General features: G+C 37.5%; 1 protein-coding gene across 1 annotated transcript in view; it reads right to left on the bottom strand.

The window, feature by feature from the left end:
* LOC139737711 (uncharacterized) overlaps positions 1–17,933 on the bottom strand; it is an 81,828-nt gene that overhangs the window by 23,385 nt on the left and 40,510 nt on the right. The window contains exon 3 of the mRNA XM_071648386.1: positions 1,393–1,566. Within this exon, the coding sequence (XP_071504487.1) occupies positions 1,393–1,566 (174 nt within the window). The remainder of the gene's footprint in view (positions 1–1,392; positions 1,567–17,933) is intronic.

The following is a 17,933-nucleotide window of genomic DNA, read 5'->3' as shown; positions in this document are numbered from 1 at the left end:
TGGCAAGCTTTTGACTGAGGAGAGTGTGCGAAGGTGGCACACAAAGAATTATGAGTACACCAGAGTCTGGTGAGATGAGACTATCAAAGTGATGTCACAATAGGAGCTAAGAGATGAGACTATCTGAGTGATGTCACAGTAAGAGCTATGAGAGTGTGACTTTCAGTCTGTCATCCTCTGATTACTCTATCATCTCAGACAGGTGACAAGTATGTCAGATGGGTTGACATTACACCACTACCTGGTCACAGACACCTCTGCCTGCGAAAAAGTGTTAAACCCTTGTGTGCCCAAGCATGTAGCTTAAAGGGATGATAGAGTTTTGGTTTAGATGGAGGATTCAGATCTTAACTTTTTGCCAGATGATTAGAAACCACTTATGAAATATCAAAGAACATACATTTCTAGGAGGTATTCAAAGTTTATTTGATGAAAATTGGTTTTGGAATGGCTGAGATATCCCACAACAAAGTGGTCGTAATAAAAGGTGGGTATCACATTTTATCAGGACCTATTTGTTTCTGGATATATCTGCCATTTCAAAACAGATTGTCATCAAAAAGTCTTTGAATTTCTCTTACCATTGAATGCTCTTTAATAATTCATAAGAGGTTTCTCATTATCTCACAAAAAATTGGAAACGTGAAGCTCCATCTCAACCAAAACTATACCATCCCTTTAACTAGCCAAACTAAAAAAAAAAAAAAAAAAATCAGCGTTCATATTTGATCTCTCCAAAATTGACCTAATAATAGCAAGTTAGCAAACCCATGAATTTTGGTGTAGCAACAGGAAGGCCATGGTGACACAATAGGGATTAGAAGGATTAGGTAATCTCTTTTCTTTGACAATTAGTTTTCAGACATCTGTGCTAAGTGGCAATTAAAGAAATAAAGCACTCCAGCATGCGTTCCAATCATTGAATATAGCACAGTAAGGGTCCAGAATCACTAGCACCTAGCTTGATATCAACAGTGTGCAACAGTTTCAGCGAATGATCCTGACTCGATAAATGCAGACACACTTTAATTAGTGATTGTAGAAGCCATTTGAGGAATGCAGTGGGATGGAGTTTGATTTGCACTGGAACCAGGCATCACAAGCATGTTCTTCAAACTTTGAATATTTATTTATAGACTTTTTGTTATGAAACTGTTATCTATACCATTATTGGTAATCAAGTAGATGATATTGCTTTGAATAACTGGATCTAGATGATGCAGCTTTCCACCCTGGCAAAATGTACGTTGCATGTCTGTAGCAGAGGAGGTAATACATTGGCACATAATTAATCTTGCGAGTCCAGCCATAGGAAATCACAACATTTGTGAACTAAACCCAATAGAAAGTCATTATGTCCAATAGAACAATAGTGGTTACAAAAGGGCTCACCTTTGCAACAAACTTCTTGAGCTCGTACTCTGGGTCGGACGTGACAGCTCCGCATCTGAGTAGGAAGCGGAGGTTGGGCACGATGTCGATCAGGTAGATCTGCTTGGGTTCGCGGTCGATGAAGTCAGCAAGTATTTGGAAGATCCACTCCAAGTTGATGAGACCTGCATTTTCCTGTGTAAACAAAACCAGCTTGAAATTAACTCCTCGGTTCAGGTGCACATGTTAATATTTACCAGGTTGTGACGTGGGCCAAATGGGTGCAGTGATTTATGTTGTACTTGAAACATATTAAAGGTGTAATTTTTATTCACCAATTAAAATCATGTTGATTGGCACACACAAAGTGCACCAAAATACAAGAATACTTTAACCCTTTAGCACCAGAACAATCCATGGGAGTTTTCTAAAAGATTCTACTACTTGCTACCATCTTATATGTTGATGACATTGTTAATTAATCAATGATTACTACTCCCTTCCATAGAGCAGAAATTGATATAAAAAAGAAAAGTCTACTTGCTATTAGGGGTTCAGAGCAGAGAACACCTGTACATTGTATCCTTCATATCTAAGGCATCCTTGAAATCTTACTTAGATGTGTGGTATCCTACTGCCTTTTAAAAAAAAAAATGTAACATAACTTGCAGATTTTCCTCAAATCTTCAGTGTGTTTCACTATGCAAGTGCTGAAGCATATGTTTGGAGGGCCTGCACTTTATCATTGAATTCAGTCTACTATGCCCACATAAGAGCGTCCTTCACTCTTTTTTCATGTTTGCTGGCCCAACTCAGAATTAGAAATATAGAATTTTCTATGCAATTATGCTTGATAAGTCTGCATATTTTGCTAAACCGCACAACCCTCCACTAATAGTTTTAAACACTGACCCATTTGCAAGAAAAATAGCCATAAAGCTTTATCATAGAATTTACTTTACAGCAATGCTTGAATTTTCTATGCAATTGTGCTGACTGCATATCTGTTATACAATTGCCTTGAAAAAACAGAATGTCTTCCAAAAGCACTCGTGCATTGTGGTCTTACAATAATGTAGCAAACAGGGTTTACACCCTAGCACAAAAAGCTTTATTTAAAGAGATCTCTGACAGTTTCCATCAAAATGTTGTTGTTCCTTTTTAAAATCGCCTAGGACATACAGTGTACTGGGACTTTATTCTAGCTTTTTACATCATCAACCTCTCTTAATTCAGACCAAAGCAGAGTACTTGAAATACCACTTGTCCCGTTTCCCCCTGTACTTCTGCAAACACACCAGGCTGTTTCCTTCTCTACCAAGGCATGTGTACAAACTACAGTGAATGAGGATTGCATTAGTGTGTGTCATGTTTGTCTGGTTTCTACAAGGCAGAGCAGGTCTGGTTAAAAATAACATTCTCTTTAAATCTACAAAGCAAGCTATTTTTTTTCTCGGTCACTTTAAGACCATATATCTGGTGTTTACAGTAGTGACACAGAGGGTGAAAAGATTAATTGTGTAGGACTCTAATATCAGAGCACTCTCATTCATGTGGATGCTATCAATTTCATGATTTTGAATTCGTAAAAATGATAGTTGTTTACAGTGCAACACATTTACAGGATAAAAGATTCATTGATATTAAGAATACCTGGGTTGCTAACCTGGACAGATTAAATGCAAGCACAGAATGATGCCTATAACAAGACATTCCTACAAAAACAACAAAACAATACAATAACAAATGCTGTGGCGCACATTAGATTACACTCGTAGGTAATTCTTGAAATGAAACCTAGAAAGTGAGATCAATCATGAAGATCAAAATGAAGTAAGTTTGTGTGTTTTAATGTCAGACAGCCAATAGAGCTCAATTATTAATCATCTGCCCAAAATGACCCCCCCCCCCCACCTCTTCCTCACTCCAATCAGCCACCGCAGAATTGAATTAATGGCATAATAAATGCTGAGAGGATGCACTAAAGCTGTTGTGAGGCCAGACAAAGATCATCATTGCTAAATTATTTCAACTCTGAAACGATTTGATGCCAAGGACACGGTTACAGACTCATGTGGCAATGACATCATTCCCCTCCTCAAACATCCTAAACCACCAAACCCACCCAGGGAATAATTTTTCTTTTCAAATTTGATGAGCAGTTCTGCTAAAAGGGAAAATACTTAAACAAAGTTCTGTACAGTCCTATGTAAAAAGAAAAAGAAGAAAAAAAAAACAACTGCTACACACAAGAAATTTTATATAGCAGTCATATAAAAAAATGCATAGCAAATTGCAATGAGATGCCAGGAAATGTATTCTCTGCTACCTAAAAGATGTTATTATTATCTGTGGCTGGCACAACACTCCCTCTTTTAAGTGCATTTCTGTGGAAGCATGTACTCGAACAACTCAGGGTCTGAGAACCAGCCCATCTAAGACTAGGCATTCTGAAATGCTCTGTACACATTCAGCAGACGCACATCATACTTTTCAAGGAAAACAAACAACCCCTCCCCATCTGAACAGACACAAAAAAAAAACCTTTACCTTGGAGATGTAATATTTTCTTAAAACTGTTTCCGGGAAAATTCTGTAGATCCTCGCAGAATTTACTCGGAAGCAATATTTCTAGAAAACATAGCAGGCACTTGAACGACACAGCCCTCAAGAGGAATTTGCCTAAATTGAAATTGTACAAACTGAAGCAAGAAAGCGGAAGCAGGCATGAGAAGGCTCGGAAGATTTCTAAGAAAGTTTTGACACTGCAATGTCAGTAGGTCATCAAACTGGCATTCTACTTGAGTCTCAGTACAATCCCTATGAATATAAATGACCATGACATTTCTCACAAATAAATTCACCCTTTTGAATGCACAAACAATACAATTACTCTTGATTTTACCAGAGGAATCCATCTTTTTTCTGTTACTTTTTGTAGTTGCTGTCAATGTGTGAATCCCTGGGTCCTTTCACATCTGAATTAGTGTGGCATTAAATGCCACAGTAATAAATTATGTTGGTACCATTTCTATACTAGTAAAATGCTATGGTACTGTAAAAGTGGATATTTTTGAGCGAGTAATTTTTCATGCTAGGCCGGGTAATAGGAATTTCGCATGTTTTTAATTCCGTGGAATCGGGACATTAGTTACTGGAACATATGGCATGCAAAAATATTTGTGTGCTTTTATTTTTGCACTAGCTTCAGGTTGCGCGAAATGCGTGAAGATTTTCAATTTAGAGTAATAGATACTGCAGTGACTCGTTTGGTACCGCTCTCATTTGACAACATACTGTGATATTTCTGACTGTGGTATTTCTGGTAGGGATTCCACGTGCGCATATCTCCTACGAGCAGAAGACACGTAATGTATCGCATCACAAGAGAAACACAACACTGTGCAATTGGTGCTATTTTGTGACACAATTAAAACTAAAATCTTGCAAGGTTTGAATTCACACCCTAGATAACATAGTATTTTGTGACGTATTTTGTGATGTATTCAAATTCACATTAACCCGTTGAGGACGAGTCCCGAGTATATTTGGGCAGGTGTCTATGGGAAATGCGTGTTGTAGCAAAATCAGTCCGTCGTCAACAGGTTAAGAAATACCTCATAAAATACCATGGTATTTCACTGCCAATGAAAATACACCTTTTGACGATACTTGCAAATGTTGCAAGGAAAATATGTCTATGTATCATTAACACAAAATGAACGATTATCACATCTGAAAACCTATATCACAGCTTATGTTACAAATGAAAACAAGTAAGGAACATTTAAGCCTGTATACTGCCATGGTCACATGACTTAGATGCCTTTTAGGGCAATCGCCCTTTGTAATTTTATCTTGTGCATGACTCTACCTCTCCCCCACACACCCACACCCACACCCACATACACATATTCAACAACCGTACAATATCAACAATTTGTATACTGTCTCATTTGGTTGTTTAAATTTGCAGATACCTGCTGCTGACCTTTTGCTGCCCTTTACTACACAGTATCACTTCTCCCTGGGATAAAATTGCTCTTTACATCAATCTCCATGACAGATAACGTGTAGGCTATGCCTTGTCACAGTGGTTCTATGTCTGCTTGTCTGTTATTAGTTGGTTTGTTGGTTTGCCTGTTAACAATCTTCTGCAAAATACAAAACAAAATGTAAATTAATTTCATTGTAGTTCTCACAGGAGGTCAAAAATGGGGGGAAAAAACTGATTACTTATCATTATTTTTATTCATTTATTCATTTATTTCTTATTTGATAGACTGGATTACCCTATAGATACAAGTGGATTTCTTAGAGGATCCTTGATTTGGGCCATTTTACCATTTTACCAAATTTCTCTGCTTGATTGTACCCTGGATGCTAGATCAAAGAATAAAGAGCAGCATTATGACATGTTTCACAATGACACAAAATTTGATCCCTGGAGGTACTTGCTAATGTTCTTGATCTTAGGACACAGAATGGCTTAATTCCTAACGTACAAAATTTGCTCCTGTAAGTGCTTGATATTTGAGGAAATGAAATGGCTTGATGGAGGCTAGGTATGCTCTATAGTTCTACCTCTTTGTCATTTTTTCTTTTCCTTTTTGTCCATGAACGTACCAAGTATCTGTAACTTTTTCTCTTTACATAACAAAATGCATTGTCCATTGAATATTCATACCACAATGCTGATCAAATGAAAATAGCAATGTCATCAATCACATCTACAGTGCATTCATGCTAACATTTTTATTCTGTTGAAAATTGAACACTCCAGCTATTCACATTCATAAATCCTGCTATCTGTGAGACAACATTGGCTTCACATCCCAATACTCAAGTAGAAGATGATTTCCAATTTATTCACAAGACATACGAGTTCCTGGCAACATATCTTCTGCCTGTAGACGCATACAGAGATCAAAATTTCTCTGAACACTCAATCCATATGAGTCAGTGATTAGGAAGAAAAATGGATTGTGACGGGGCCCCATCCAAACTTAGTATTTCTACAAATAGGATACTATCAAGATCAATGACTGTACGCTGTAGCATTTGTAATAACCTTTAGAACTGAAACATGACAGGGAACACAAAATGGCTTGCATCTTCTGTCCAGAGCTAGAGGAGTAACTACGAGTGGCAATGTTATAAATCAATCATGGCGTAACAGAGTAGAGAGTTTAAAAGGGATTGCTTTCAATGATTTGATTTGATTTGCTTTTGATCAATTGGTTTCTGAATTGTTACCCATATTCATAAATAAATCAAAATACAGATTTGGTATGATTTTGCATGAAATGTATTTTTTTTTTTGTACATAATGATGATGCAAGAAAGCTGAAGCAACACACCCTATAGGAAAACAAAATAGCTACAGTTTATGTAATGTGTGATGTACTTGCAGCTCTCACAACAAAGTAATCAAGTTTTTATCTTTAAAGTGACTAGCTGCAATAAAGAAGAGGAGAAATAAAAAGAAAGGCATACCTCTTGTGTTTAATAGGCAATGGGATGAGGGAAATGAATTTTTTGCAGCTGCTTTATCCAATAGTTTTGCATGTGTTTTTCATATCTCTTTCCGAAAGCACTGCTTTACAGTTCTTTAAAAGAAACCTGTACTGACATTTTCTACTTGTCTGATAATTCTAATCTACATTTTTTGATGCCTACAACTGGAAAGAGAGGATTCTAAAACCCAGGATAAGCCTGTCATGATTTTTTGAAAAAAATGAAAACGAGCAAGCCAAGGAACAATCCACACAATTTGGCATACGTCACAGGTGCCAACCTCCGACTTTAGCAAAACGAACTAGAAAGGTTCTACACATGTCCATTTACTGATGAAATCTCACACGAAGTACTGCAAAAACTGTTATTTAGTAAAATTGCAATATGAAGCTGAAATAAACATGTTAAACAATATTTATTAATTTTTAAAAGGAATCTCTTCAAAAGCTTTTTATTTAGATCAAATTTGTGGGGAATATTCCAGATATGCAAAATGAAATTGGCATCATTGTCCGAACGTGCTGCCCATAGAAAACTGTGTGTAAGTAACGTTGCACTAACTATGCATTGATGATGAGCAATAATGGTTCGACATCACAGTTCAAACTATCTAACGAAGATGAGGACTGAGTGATTCTTAAAATCTAAATCCAAAAAATAGTCAACGGCAATCACGGTTTACGCCTAGTTAGAAGAAAACGGCACTCAGTACATATAGACTCTAGACTAGAACTAGGACTAGGACTAGTGAGTAGTCAAGGACCGAGAAGATTCTACTCGCCGCTCCGTCGACAGCTGTACGTGCACAGCGCTAATAATAGGCACAGCGTAAACGTTTCGTATGCAATACATACCCCGAATGGCCCTGCTGCCAGAACTTGAAGAAAGTCCAGACGAAAGTCCAGACTCCAAGGTCTAGCGTTGCCGCTAGAGGCCCTTGTGCTGCAGGCCCTGTTGTTTCTGTGCTGAATTTTGCAAGTAAGGTATCTGCTTTATGGATTTTCAATGTTTTTGTGGTCGAGATAAATTTCATGGTGGTCGTATTAACACCAAGGACTAACTTAGATCTAGTTTTAGTAGGACCCATACCTCGGAAGAGTGGCCCGACCACGTAGATACAAACAGTGCCACCGCTTCGCGATCCAAGCGCTGGTGTAGGCATAGTGCTAGAGTACTTCCGTATCCATGTAGATATCTCAAAATTCACCCAACCAAATTGCACCAAAATCACAAGAAGTATTTTATAACTCATGTCCACTTGCTCACGCTAATTGGAACCAAATCGCAAGTTGAGAAGCGTAAGTGAAGTTGTCGACTTTCCTGTCGTCGCTAAAAACAATCTGCTCTGTACGACTAAACAAGAGTGATCGCGGCGTAGTAGCCCTACTTGCCTGCGCACGCACAGACTGAAGTTAGCCATCTAATATAATGAGACAAATCTTTCAAGTAATCGAGAGCAAGAAATCAATTTACAAATTATTTGAGCTAAGTTGAATGAAAAATAAAGTTCGTAAATCACACAAATCGCTAAAATCATGACATTTTTAAATTTAGTTCCCGCGTAAATTCCCCGTTCGCACAGCGCTAGTCGGCTAACTTCAGTTCTAGATTGTGCATATCGCGTTTACCAAGATCTCTCGCGAAGAGTGAGTTTTTTTTTAGTGACAACTTGAAATTCGGCATCAATATTGATACTTCTCGATTACCGATTTCGTTCAAATATAATACGGTATTTTGAAATATGCTTAGAAGTATATCCTGTAATTTTGGTGCGATTTGATTCAGCGAAATTTGAGACAGCTGCATGGATAGGACAGTACACAAGTGCCGCCTGCTAGCTAAATTGGGCCTAAGCGTCGTCTGCTACTCGGCACGATTTAACGCACGCGTATGCGAGGGCTTGTAATCAGTGAAACATTTGGCACCTTTGACATCACGACATCTGGGCTCGTCAGCTCATTAGCATAATTCTCGCCCAAAAATTTCCATTTTCAACATGAAATTACGGACTAAATCGTTATGAAATTGTGATTCTGTTTGCACCGCTTGGTCTTTTAGAATTAAAAGAACAACATATAAAAAAATAAAAAACCGGTACAATGCCCTTTTAAGGATTTTTTTTTTTGCGGCTTTGTAGGAAAACCACTAATCAATGTGTTCATATCTAAACAAGATATATGCCGTGTTCATTCAGTCATGGTATCACCCATCATAGCTTTCATTGATTGGTGCACTAACTTCAACACTTCACAGGGCTATCTCAGTAGTGATCTACACAAGATACATGTATGAGCCATGTTCACTCAGTTACAGTATCACCCATCATAGCTTTCATTGATTGGTGCACTAACCACAACACTTCACAGGGCTATCTCAGTAGTGATCTACGGGTGTGAGTCCTAACCACAACGTTTCAAATGGTTACTTTAACTCTAGCTTACTAAGATTCCTTTCACATGGTCTCTTACTTACAGCAAGAGGCCCCTGCACCCTCTAATCAAAGTTTGCTAAATTAGAATGTGATGGAGTTGCCCTAATAATGGTATGCCTAATCAGTGTAGTATTAACATTTTTAGTCTAAAATGAAATATTTGAAAAATGCGCATCTGACTGACAATGTTTGCTCAGACTACTGCATCAAATCGGTGATAGGACTGGTGAGGAATAAAAGTGCTCACAGCTTGGAAGCAAGACTAGCTTCAGCCAGCACATTAACACCTGTGAGTAGATGTAGAGGAATGAATATTACACCATCAAAACCAGCACTGCTGACGACAGATAGATAGTGCAAGGTTAAACTAATCGTGAATGACAAGGGCAAAAGCAAAAGTCATGACAAGCCATGTCATGTATTATTCCCCTTCTTGGCCAACAAAAGAATTCATGATTGGCTTGGTATTTCACATGGAAAGGTAGTGCTTTACTCAAAAATCTCTCAATGGATGCATATTACATGCACTGTAGACAGCATTAATGGCCAACCAAGCTGTGTTTCACAAAAGCAAAATATCATGTAGGAACCCCATCAAGGTGATTAAATTCAGCCACTTCAAAGTGTTTTTAACTGCATATTAACCAAGAAGCAAACATAATTTGTTGATGTGTCTTAAGTCCGTGCATTCTGTATTATGATCACTTTACTGACATGACAGTAATGGTATACCACGCACCACTTGCAGGGTTTATATTTCTTGATCATCATGGTCTAATGTGAAGCAATTTCTGTTTGATATGATTACGGCTGAAGGCAAATGTGAGAAAATTTTTGCTGCGAGCTGATTGTCAAGGCATGAGCTACGCTGATGTTGAGTGCATTTTGTGATCACTTTGAGCCTCAGTCCCAGCCATGCGTATCGATGTTTTGTACAAGCAAATTTGTTCATGGTCTGCGGAAATGGGGACATCTATTTCATATATGTTGACTGTGACCCTGAGTTGATTGGATCACATACCTATCATTACACTTCCTAAGAGCTTGGAAGTCGAGGTATACTATATATTTCTTTTTTGTTCGTGTTGACTGACTGATGAATTGTACAACTGCAACAGTCACAAAAAAATCACTAATTTGTCCTGCAAGACACTTTAAATTCATATGCGACATACAATGTACATGTATGTACACAGTACCGGTACTCATCAATACACATATCATACCTGTCAATTTTGTTGGTGTTGTGCTGCGTGGTGATTCAACTACATCGAAGTATGCCTTAACATTAATGGATCTGATCACAAATTTTCTCTGCCAAACTATGTCATCATGATCACTCCACAACCTGTTACCATCATTATCAGCATATGACATCATCATCACACAATATCACTAAAAAAGAACCAAAAAAACAATATTACCATAAGACTAAACTGGTCAAATTATTTTCTATACAGCTTTGCAGTATTTCTGCCTTAGCATATTTCAGATTCAAAAGACCATGCATGCATTTTTTTATAGTGGTTTTCATTTCCTTACCCAAGTAGCTTTTTGTGTAGTCTGGGCAGATACGTAACCTAGTGTTACACTTTCATTTCAAAAACATTAACATGTCTCCATATGGAAGAACACCATGATATTTCTCAAATGTTACGAATGAAATTAAATTGGCGATAAGACTTCACTCAAGACTATGAATGGAAGGTGATTTTCATTGGGTAGTGATTATGTGGATGCTTCATAGCTTTTGCATTAATGCACTTAACATGATATTTAACAAAGCCTGTATTCCAGGGTCAAACAGTCTCAAACTGAAGACTACATACTTCCAACTCACAAGCAGCAATGCATAATTAAAGGCGAATATATCACTTCTTTGGAAGATAGAAGCGCAATGGCATCAAACTCCCACGAGGGGTCTGGCGACAGAAGAAAGTGACTTTGTTTCTCCATGCAGAGCCATAGGGGAGCAAAGTGCCATTTATTGTTAGTGTCAGGTCATCACGTGTCCCTAAAGAAGACTTTGTATAATTCATGATACCCAGTCTACAGCACAGATGGCTGGCTTACAAAAATGAAGCCAAATTATGCACCATGTATTATACAGAACATATGGCGCAAGTGGTGTTTTTTTTTTTTTCTCTCTCTCTGAAGCACAGAGCATCAACAAGACCACAAGTATTTCCTCTTTCCCCGTCAACGTGGGAAGCAAATGTTATATCTGTTATTAAGATTGATGAGCTGTTCGTATGCATCATAATGACATTTTGAGAAGTGTTCATACAGTGGCCTGTGGGTAAAGAAAGCAAGCCTTCCCTGAAGACACACATAATTGTCAAGATGATTAATTTCTCATTAGACAAGCGGTTTATCTGTATTGGCTATAAGCTAAAGTGAAATTTTTCATCCCAATGGGTCAGTCAGGTAATAAAAGCTGCAAAGATGCCAGCTGAAAATGTAGGAGGCAAAGATTTTGTATTGAGATCAAAGGTTTAACTTCAAATGACGTACATGATAAATTTCTGTTATTTTTGTTGAGTGTAGTTGTAGTGAAATTGCTTGCATAGTAGGTTTACTCGATCAGAAGTCTGAGTTAAAAAGTATGCCACAGACATGCTGGAAATCAATTAGAAGCCAGAGCAAGTTCTACTAAGTTGAATAAATGACACGCAATTCCAAAATCTGTAAAATTCTGTATACATGTACATTATATGGCACACTGTTGTATACAGCGTACCCCACATTTGGAAGTCCGCAAAAAAAGAAAAAGAAAAAGAAAAATTACAGTGCTTCAACCTAAACCTCACGTGTATGCACATGAGGTATTAATGTGTGCATATTGTGCACATACCACATTGCACGTTTTCCTACCCCCCCCCCCCTTTTCCATTCCTATTTTCATTTTTACTAGCAAGTATAAATGTTACTCTCTTCACTGCAAAGTGCTGGGCCAAGAAGTACTGTAAGTATGCTGACTGCAGGCATGCCACTACGGACACTATTATTATTATTATATGTGACCCTGCACCTCAAAACAAACAAAAAGTCGCCAGATACTGAACCCGTATATGCTATCAATCATTTCCACTGCATTTTCACAATAATATTAGCCACCAGTGAACTCTTCATCGAATTAGAGAATTTATGATGAAACAGTAGTGGTTATAAATAGAATAATATATGATACACAGGAGTTGACTTCGCTGAATGGTAAAATGCCTTATGAAATGTGAAATCACTGTCTTTATCATTCCTTTACACGATCATACCTTTACATGCAATGCTAGCAACGAATTGACTAATTGTGAGCCTACAAGCAGATATTGCAGAGAGGAAAAGATGCATGATTGACTGTGAGGTCCCTTGGCCTGCTGCAACCTAGTTGGTCACATACTGTAAAAAAATGGACATTTTTGCGTGAGTAACATTTCACGCTCAGTGGCATAAAATGACTTTTGTGTGTTTTTAAATCCGCTCAATCAGACAGAAATATTACATTATGAAATATATATCACAAGCAAAACTATCGGCACATGGTGAATTTCCACTTTTACAAGATACAATGTCTACAGGATTATCCAAATCTATTGAGGAATGCTCCAATCTGGGGAGGAATGAATAAAAAAAAAAGTGTGTGTGGGGGGGGGGGGGGGGGGGGGACTGTGACCATAATGATTATACATGTACCAACTTTGTAGCTATGCAAGTTCCATGTTATTGCTGTGGATTTGGAACACAGACACACAAACAGAGACAAGACTGTACAGAGTCAAAATAGTACAGTCTTAGGTCAGAGTCCTTCTTGCCATCACCTGGTGATATTGTACACAGGGAAAATTGGCACAGACATGAAGGTATAATGAACAACGGTGACAAGATGAGACAATTCTCTGGCCCATAATTGCTGTACACAATGTCTAGTCTATGTTCAAGGCTGTTCCCTTTTTCCAAGACTGCCTTAACTACACTATACCATCTATTCTTCTTCCTCAGTAGTTCCACTGACTTGAATATCTATGGTTTAGTAATTCCCACTGATAATACCTTGTATGAAACCCTCACTTGCTTTACTGTAAAGATAGCTTGTGAAACTGTTGGAATGAGATACTGAAAATTAACATGAGCTCAATGGTGAAGAAAACTGTCTGTCTATATAGGGCATCTATAGGCATAAAGTGGCATATAGAAAATCAATGAATATTGTATTTTCTTCATAACAGCTGCACGGTAAAAGTTTATGTCATAACGCCGGTTCTTTCCATCACATCTGCATCAGAGACTCCAACTCTCCCGCTTTCTACGCTCCCGCCGAAAGCCCATTTTTGCAAAATCTCCCGTTCTCCTGCTTGAGATTGAATTTCTCCCGCCCTGGCTCTGTGTCTCCCGCTAGAAATGATTTCATACTTAGTGTCATTGTATGTTGAAAAATAAGCCTTAGATAGCACGAGAGAGCATCTAGAACCCTTGAGCTTCAAGGGCCGTTAGGACCCCGGCCGCAAGGAACTTCAGGCTTTGCGCTCGTGATGTACGCTTCGCACAAATCAAGTTGGAGTCCCCCGTTTGCTAGGGGTTTCAGGCGGGAGAATCTCCAGATCAGAAGGTGCTTGGGGTTGGAGTCTCTGCTGCATTCTGAAATTTATTCAAAGAAGACTAACTAAGAAGGTAGAAATTTGAATGCCACATTCAAACTTAAGCCAGCCACATTGTATTTTTGAAGGTGAATATGAATTGTGATTTGTGCTACAGATGGCTGAAACCAAGGCTACCTAAAGTATGGTAGCATAGCTAATACTGCAACATCATAATGCATGTTTTTCAACACCTTACAATGACGCTGATACAGGGTGGCTTCGGTGAGTTATTGAAAATTCCAGTGCTCAGGAAATCTGCCAACTAGATTGGAAATAGTTGTCGTGCACTTTCCTGATATTGTACAACACTTTCCCAAACATTTTGCAATGCCTTAGCATCAACATGCCTTTTTAATGCTTATCTAAAGTTTGACACTTTGGCAAGTAACAATACCATAAAAGACAAAGACTTTTGCCAGAGTTAATTCATTTTCTACAGAATCTGGTGGGTCCCAGACACTGCCTACAGATGGAGATTTTCCAATCTTGTTGGGAGCAGATCACATCAAGGCAGAGTCCAGGGTTCTTGTTAATAGCCGGTAACCAGTTATTTTTACCGGCTGTAACGCCGATCGTAACCGGCTGTGGCTTCAAAAAGAACAATTGAAAAAAAAAGAACAAGAAAAAATATATAAAAATACAAAAATAAAGAAAAAATAGTTTCAATTCGAAACTGCACGCGCGCGCAGTGCACACTGACACTACTGTGCCTGCTCGATTTGTACGCGCGTCGGTACGTATTCGTATGAGCTGGCATGCAACGAGCGCTACTATCTGAAGCGGGAAGATTCAGAAACAAACATGTTTCAGTCCCGCCGTTATCATTCTTTACCGCTTATCATCTGTGACGAATAACTGAGTAGTATTCCTTCCAATTTTCTTCTGTATCACATAACATAATCATAGTCATTCCATTTCTTTTCCGCAAGGTTCCATTTCTTGACTTGCCGCTTTCAAACATGCGACAAACGGAACATCAAAGACCATGTCTCGTTCCTGTTTTGCAGAGTAGTTCATGTTTTCTTCTAAACCACGCGATAGGACACAGAAATACCTTCCAATGTTTCTACTAAGTTATTGAGAAAATCATTCGATTTTGTTTTTTTTGCGAGATACGCGTGCATGAGATTCATTTTAGCATCTTACGGAACTGTATGTTATCCTTATTCATTTCGAATGTGAAAGCAAACATACGCTATTTATTTTATAGTTTCTAACTGAGCCGATTGATGCCGATAATCATTTCCAAATGTAAAAGCATCAATCTGTTATCTATTTTAGCATCGTACGGAGCAGAATATTACTGTTATTCATTTCCAAATTTTAAAGCAAACATCCGACATTTATTTCATTATCGTACGGAGCCGAAAATTACTGCTGTCCACTTCCGAAAGTGAAGTGAATCATCTGACAATTAAGCATTGTACGGAGCTGAATTTTACTGTTTTTCATTTTTGAACGTCAAGGCAGACATCAGACATTTACTTTACCATCAAACGCAGCTGAATGTTACTGTTATTCATTTCGAAATGTAAAAGCAAATATCCGACATTTATGTAAGCATCTTCCGGAGCCGAATGTTATTGCTTTTTACTTTTGAAAGAAAAAGCAAACATCCGACATAATCTAATCATCGTACGGAGTTAAATATTATTGTTATTCATTTCTGAACATCAAATGGATAATTTGACATTTATTTTAGCATCTTCCAGAGCTGTACATCATTGCTATTTACTTTCGAACGTAAAAGCAAGCATCCGGCATTTATTTTATCATCGTAAGGAGTTGTATACCATTGTTATTTATTTCCGAACGCCAAAGCAAACATTTGACATTAATTTTAGCATCTTCCGGAGCTGAATGTTATTACTATCTACTTTCGAACATAAAAAAATACATCAGAAATTTATTTAATCATCGTACGGAGTTGAATATTATTGTTATTCATTTCCAAACATCAAAGGGATCATTCCACATTTATTTTAGCATCTTCCGGAGCTGAATGTTTTTGCCATTTACTTTCGAACGTAATAGTAAACATCCGGTATTTATTTTATCATTGTACGGAGTTAAGTACTATTGTTATTCATTTCCGAACGTCAAAGGAAATATCCGACATTTATTTTAGCATCTTCCGGAGCTGAATGTTATTGCTATTTACATTCAAACATAAAAGCAAACGTCAGACATTTATTTCATCATCGTACGGAGTTGAATATTAGTGTTATTCATTTCCGAACGTTAAGGGATCATTCGACATTATTTTTGCATCTTCCAAAGCTGAACGTTATTGCTATTTACTTTCGAACGTAAAGGCAAAAATCCGGCTTTTACTTTATCATTGTACGGAGTTGTATACTATTGTTATTCATTTCCGAACGCCAAAGCAAACATTTGACATTAATTTTAGCATCTTCCGGAGCTGAATGTTATTGCTATTAACTTTCGAACATAAAAGCAAATATTAGACATCTATTTTATCATCGTACAGAGTTGAAAATTATTTTTTTTGGGCATATTCATTTCCGAACGTCAAGGGATCATTCGACATTTATTTTAGCATCCACCGTAGCTATTTATACTTTCGAACGTAAAAGCAAACATCTGGCATTTATTTTATCATCGTACGAGTTGAATACTATTCCTTTCTTAAACGTCAAAGCAAACATCAAACACATATTATTTTACCATCGAACACAGTTAAATGTTACTGTTATTCATTTCGAAATTTGAAAGCAAACATCCGACAATTATTTTATCATTATATGGAGCAGAATATTACTGCTATTCACTTCCGAACATAAAAGCAATCATCTGACATTTATTTTAGCATCTTCCGGAGCTGAATGTTATTGCTATTTACTTTCGAAAGTTAAAGCAAACATCCGACATTTATTTTATCATCGTACGGAGTTGAACATTAATATTATTCATTTCCGAACGTCAAAGCAAACATTCAACATCTATTTCAGCATCTTCCAGAGCCGAATGTTATCCTTATTCATTTTTGAACGCAAAATCAAATATCAGACATTAATTTTAGCACCCTACGTAGCTGAATCTTACCGTTATTCATTTCCAAAAGTGTAAGCAAACATCCGACATTTATTTTAGTATCTTATGGGGTCGATTATTAACGTTATTCATTTCCAAAATTAAAAGCAACATCTGACATTTATTTTAGTATCTTACGGAGTCGACTGATACCGCTGTTCATTTCCAAAAGTGTAGACAAACATCCAACTTTTTTGGGGGTGGCCCAACGTTAGTGTCGAGCCCTGGCTGCGCGGACAAAAACAAATGTCAATTTCATGTTGATTTTTTTGCAGTAAATATTCTGGATATAAGTCTGGATCATGTAATTATATATCATTCAGACTTATGTTCCATTTTGCACAGTTCGAAAATACCCCAATGTTCATATTATGACATCAAAAAGTACTGTAGACTAGTTCATGTAGTTAGAAATCTAAAGCAGTAGGAATAGGATGTAGCAGGCACATCATGACATGGTCATTGGAGATTGTACAATTTTTTTGCCTGCAGTTTTCCTTCTAAACTTGTGTATTTTTGTATTTCTCACAGCCTATAGAGAGTGTAATTCTGGTGTCATTTTAAGCCACTAATGGCCATCCAGAATGCCAATTTCCTTTCAGCAGCCAAAAAATTAACAAGAACCCTGAGAGTCTAGTGTCTGCACTGTGACAATCTTACACACCTATGCACCCCTTCTTTGTCCATTTAAAGACTTTGATATCACCATATATTATGGTCTATCCATGTCTAAATTTGCAGAGTCTTTCCCTTTACAGATAATGAGTCACACTCAGCTATTAAAATACACCTACGGTGTTTTGGGTACTTATCATACAATGTATGTATACATAAGGCCAAGTTTAGTATCACGTACAAATAATTTGAGACACCATAGCTGGCAGCTACACATAACTTTTCTTTAGTATTTCTGCAGCATTGTAACC

Source organism: Diadema antillarum, unplaced genomic scaffold, assembly GCF_040938485.1.
Source record: "Diadema antillarum isolate AM-2024a unplaced genomic scaffold, OU_Dant_1.0 seq00000701_RagTag, whole genome shotgun sequence".
Lineage (NCBI taxonomy): Eukaryota > Metazoa > Echinodermata > Echinoidea > Diadematoida > Diadematidae > Diadema > Diadema antillarum.
Note: the sequence above shows the minus strand (reverse complement) of the source record. Positions and strands in the feature narration are given on the sequence as shown.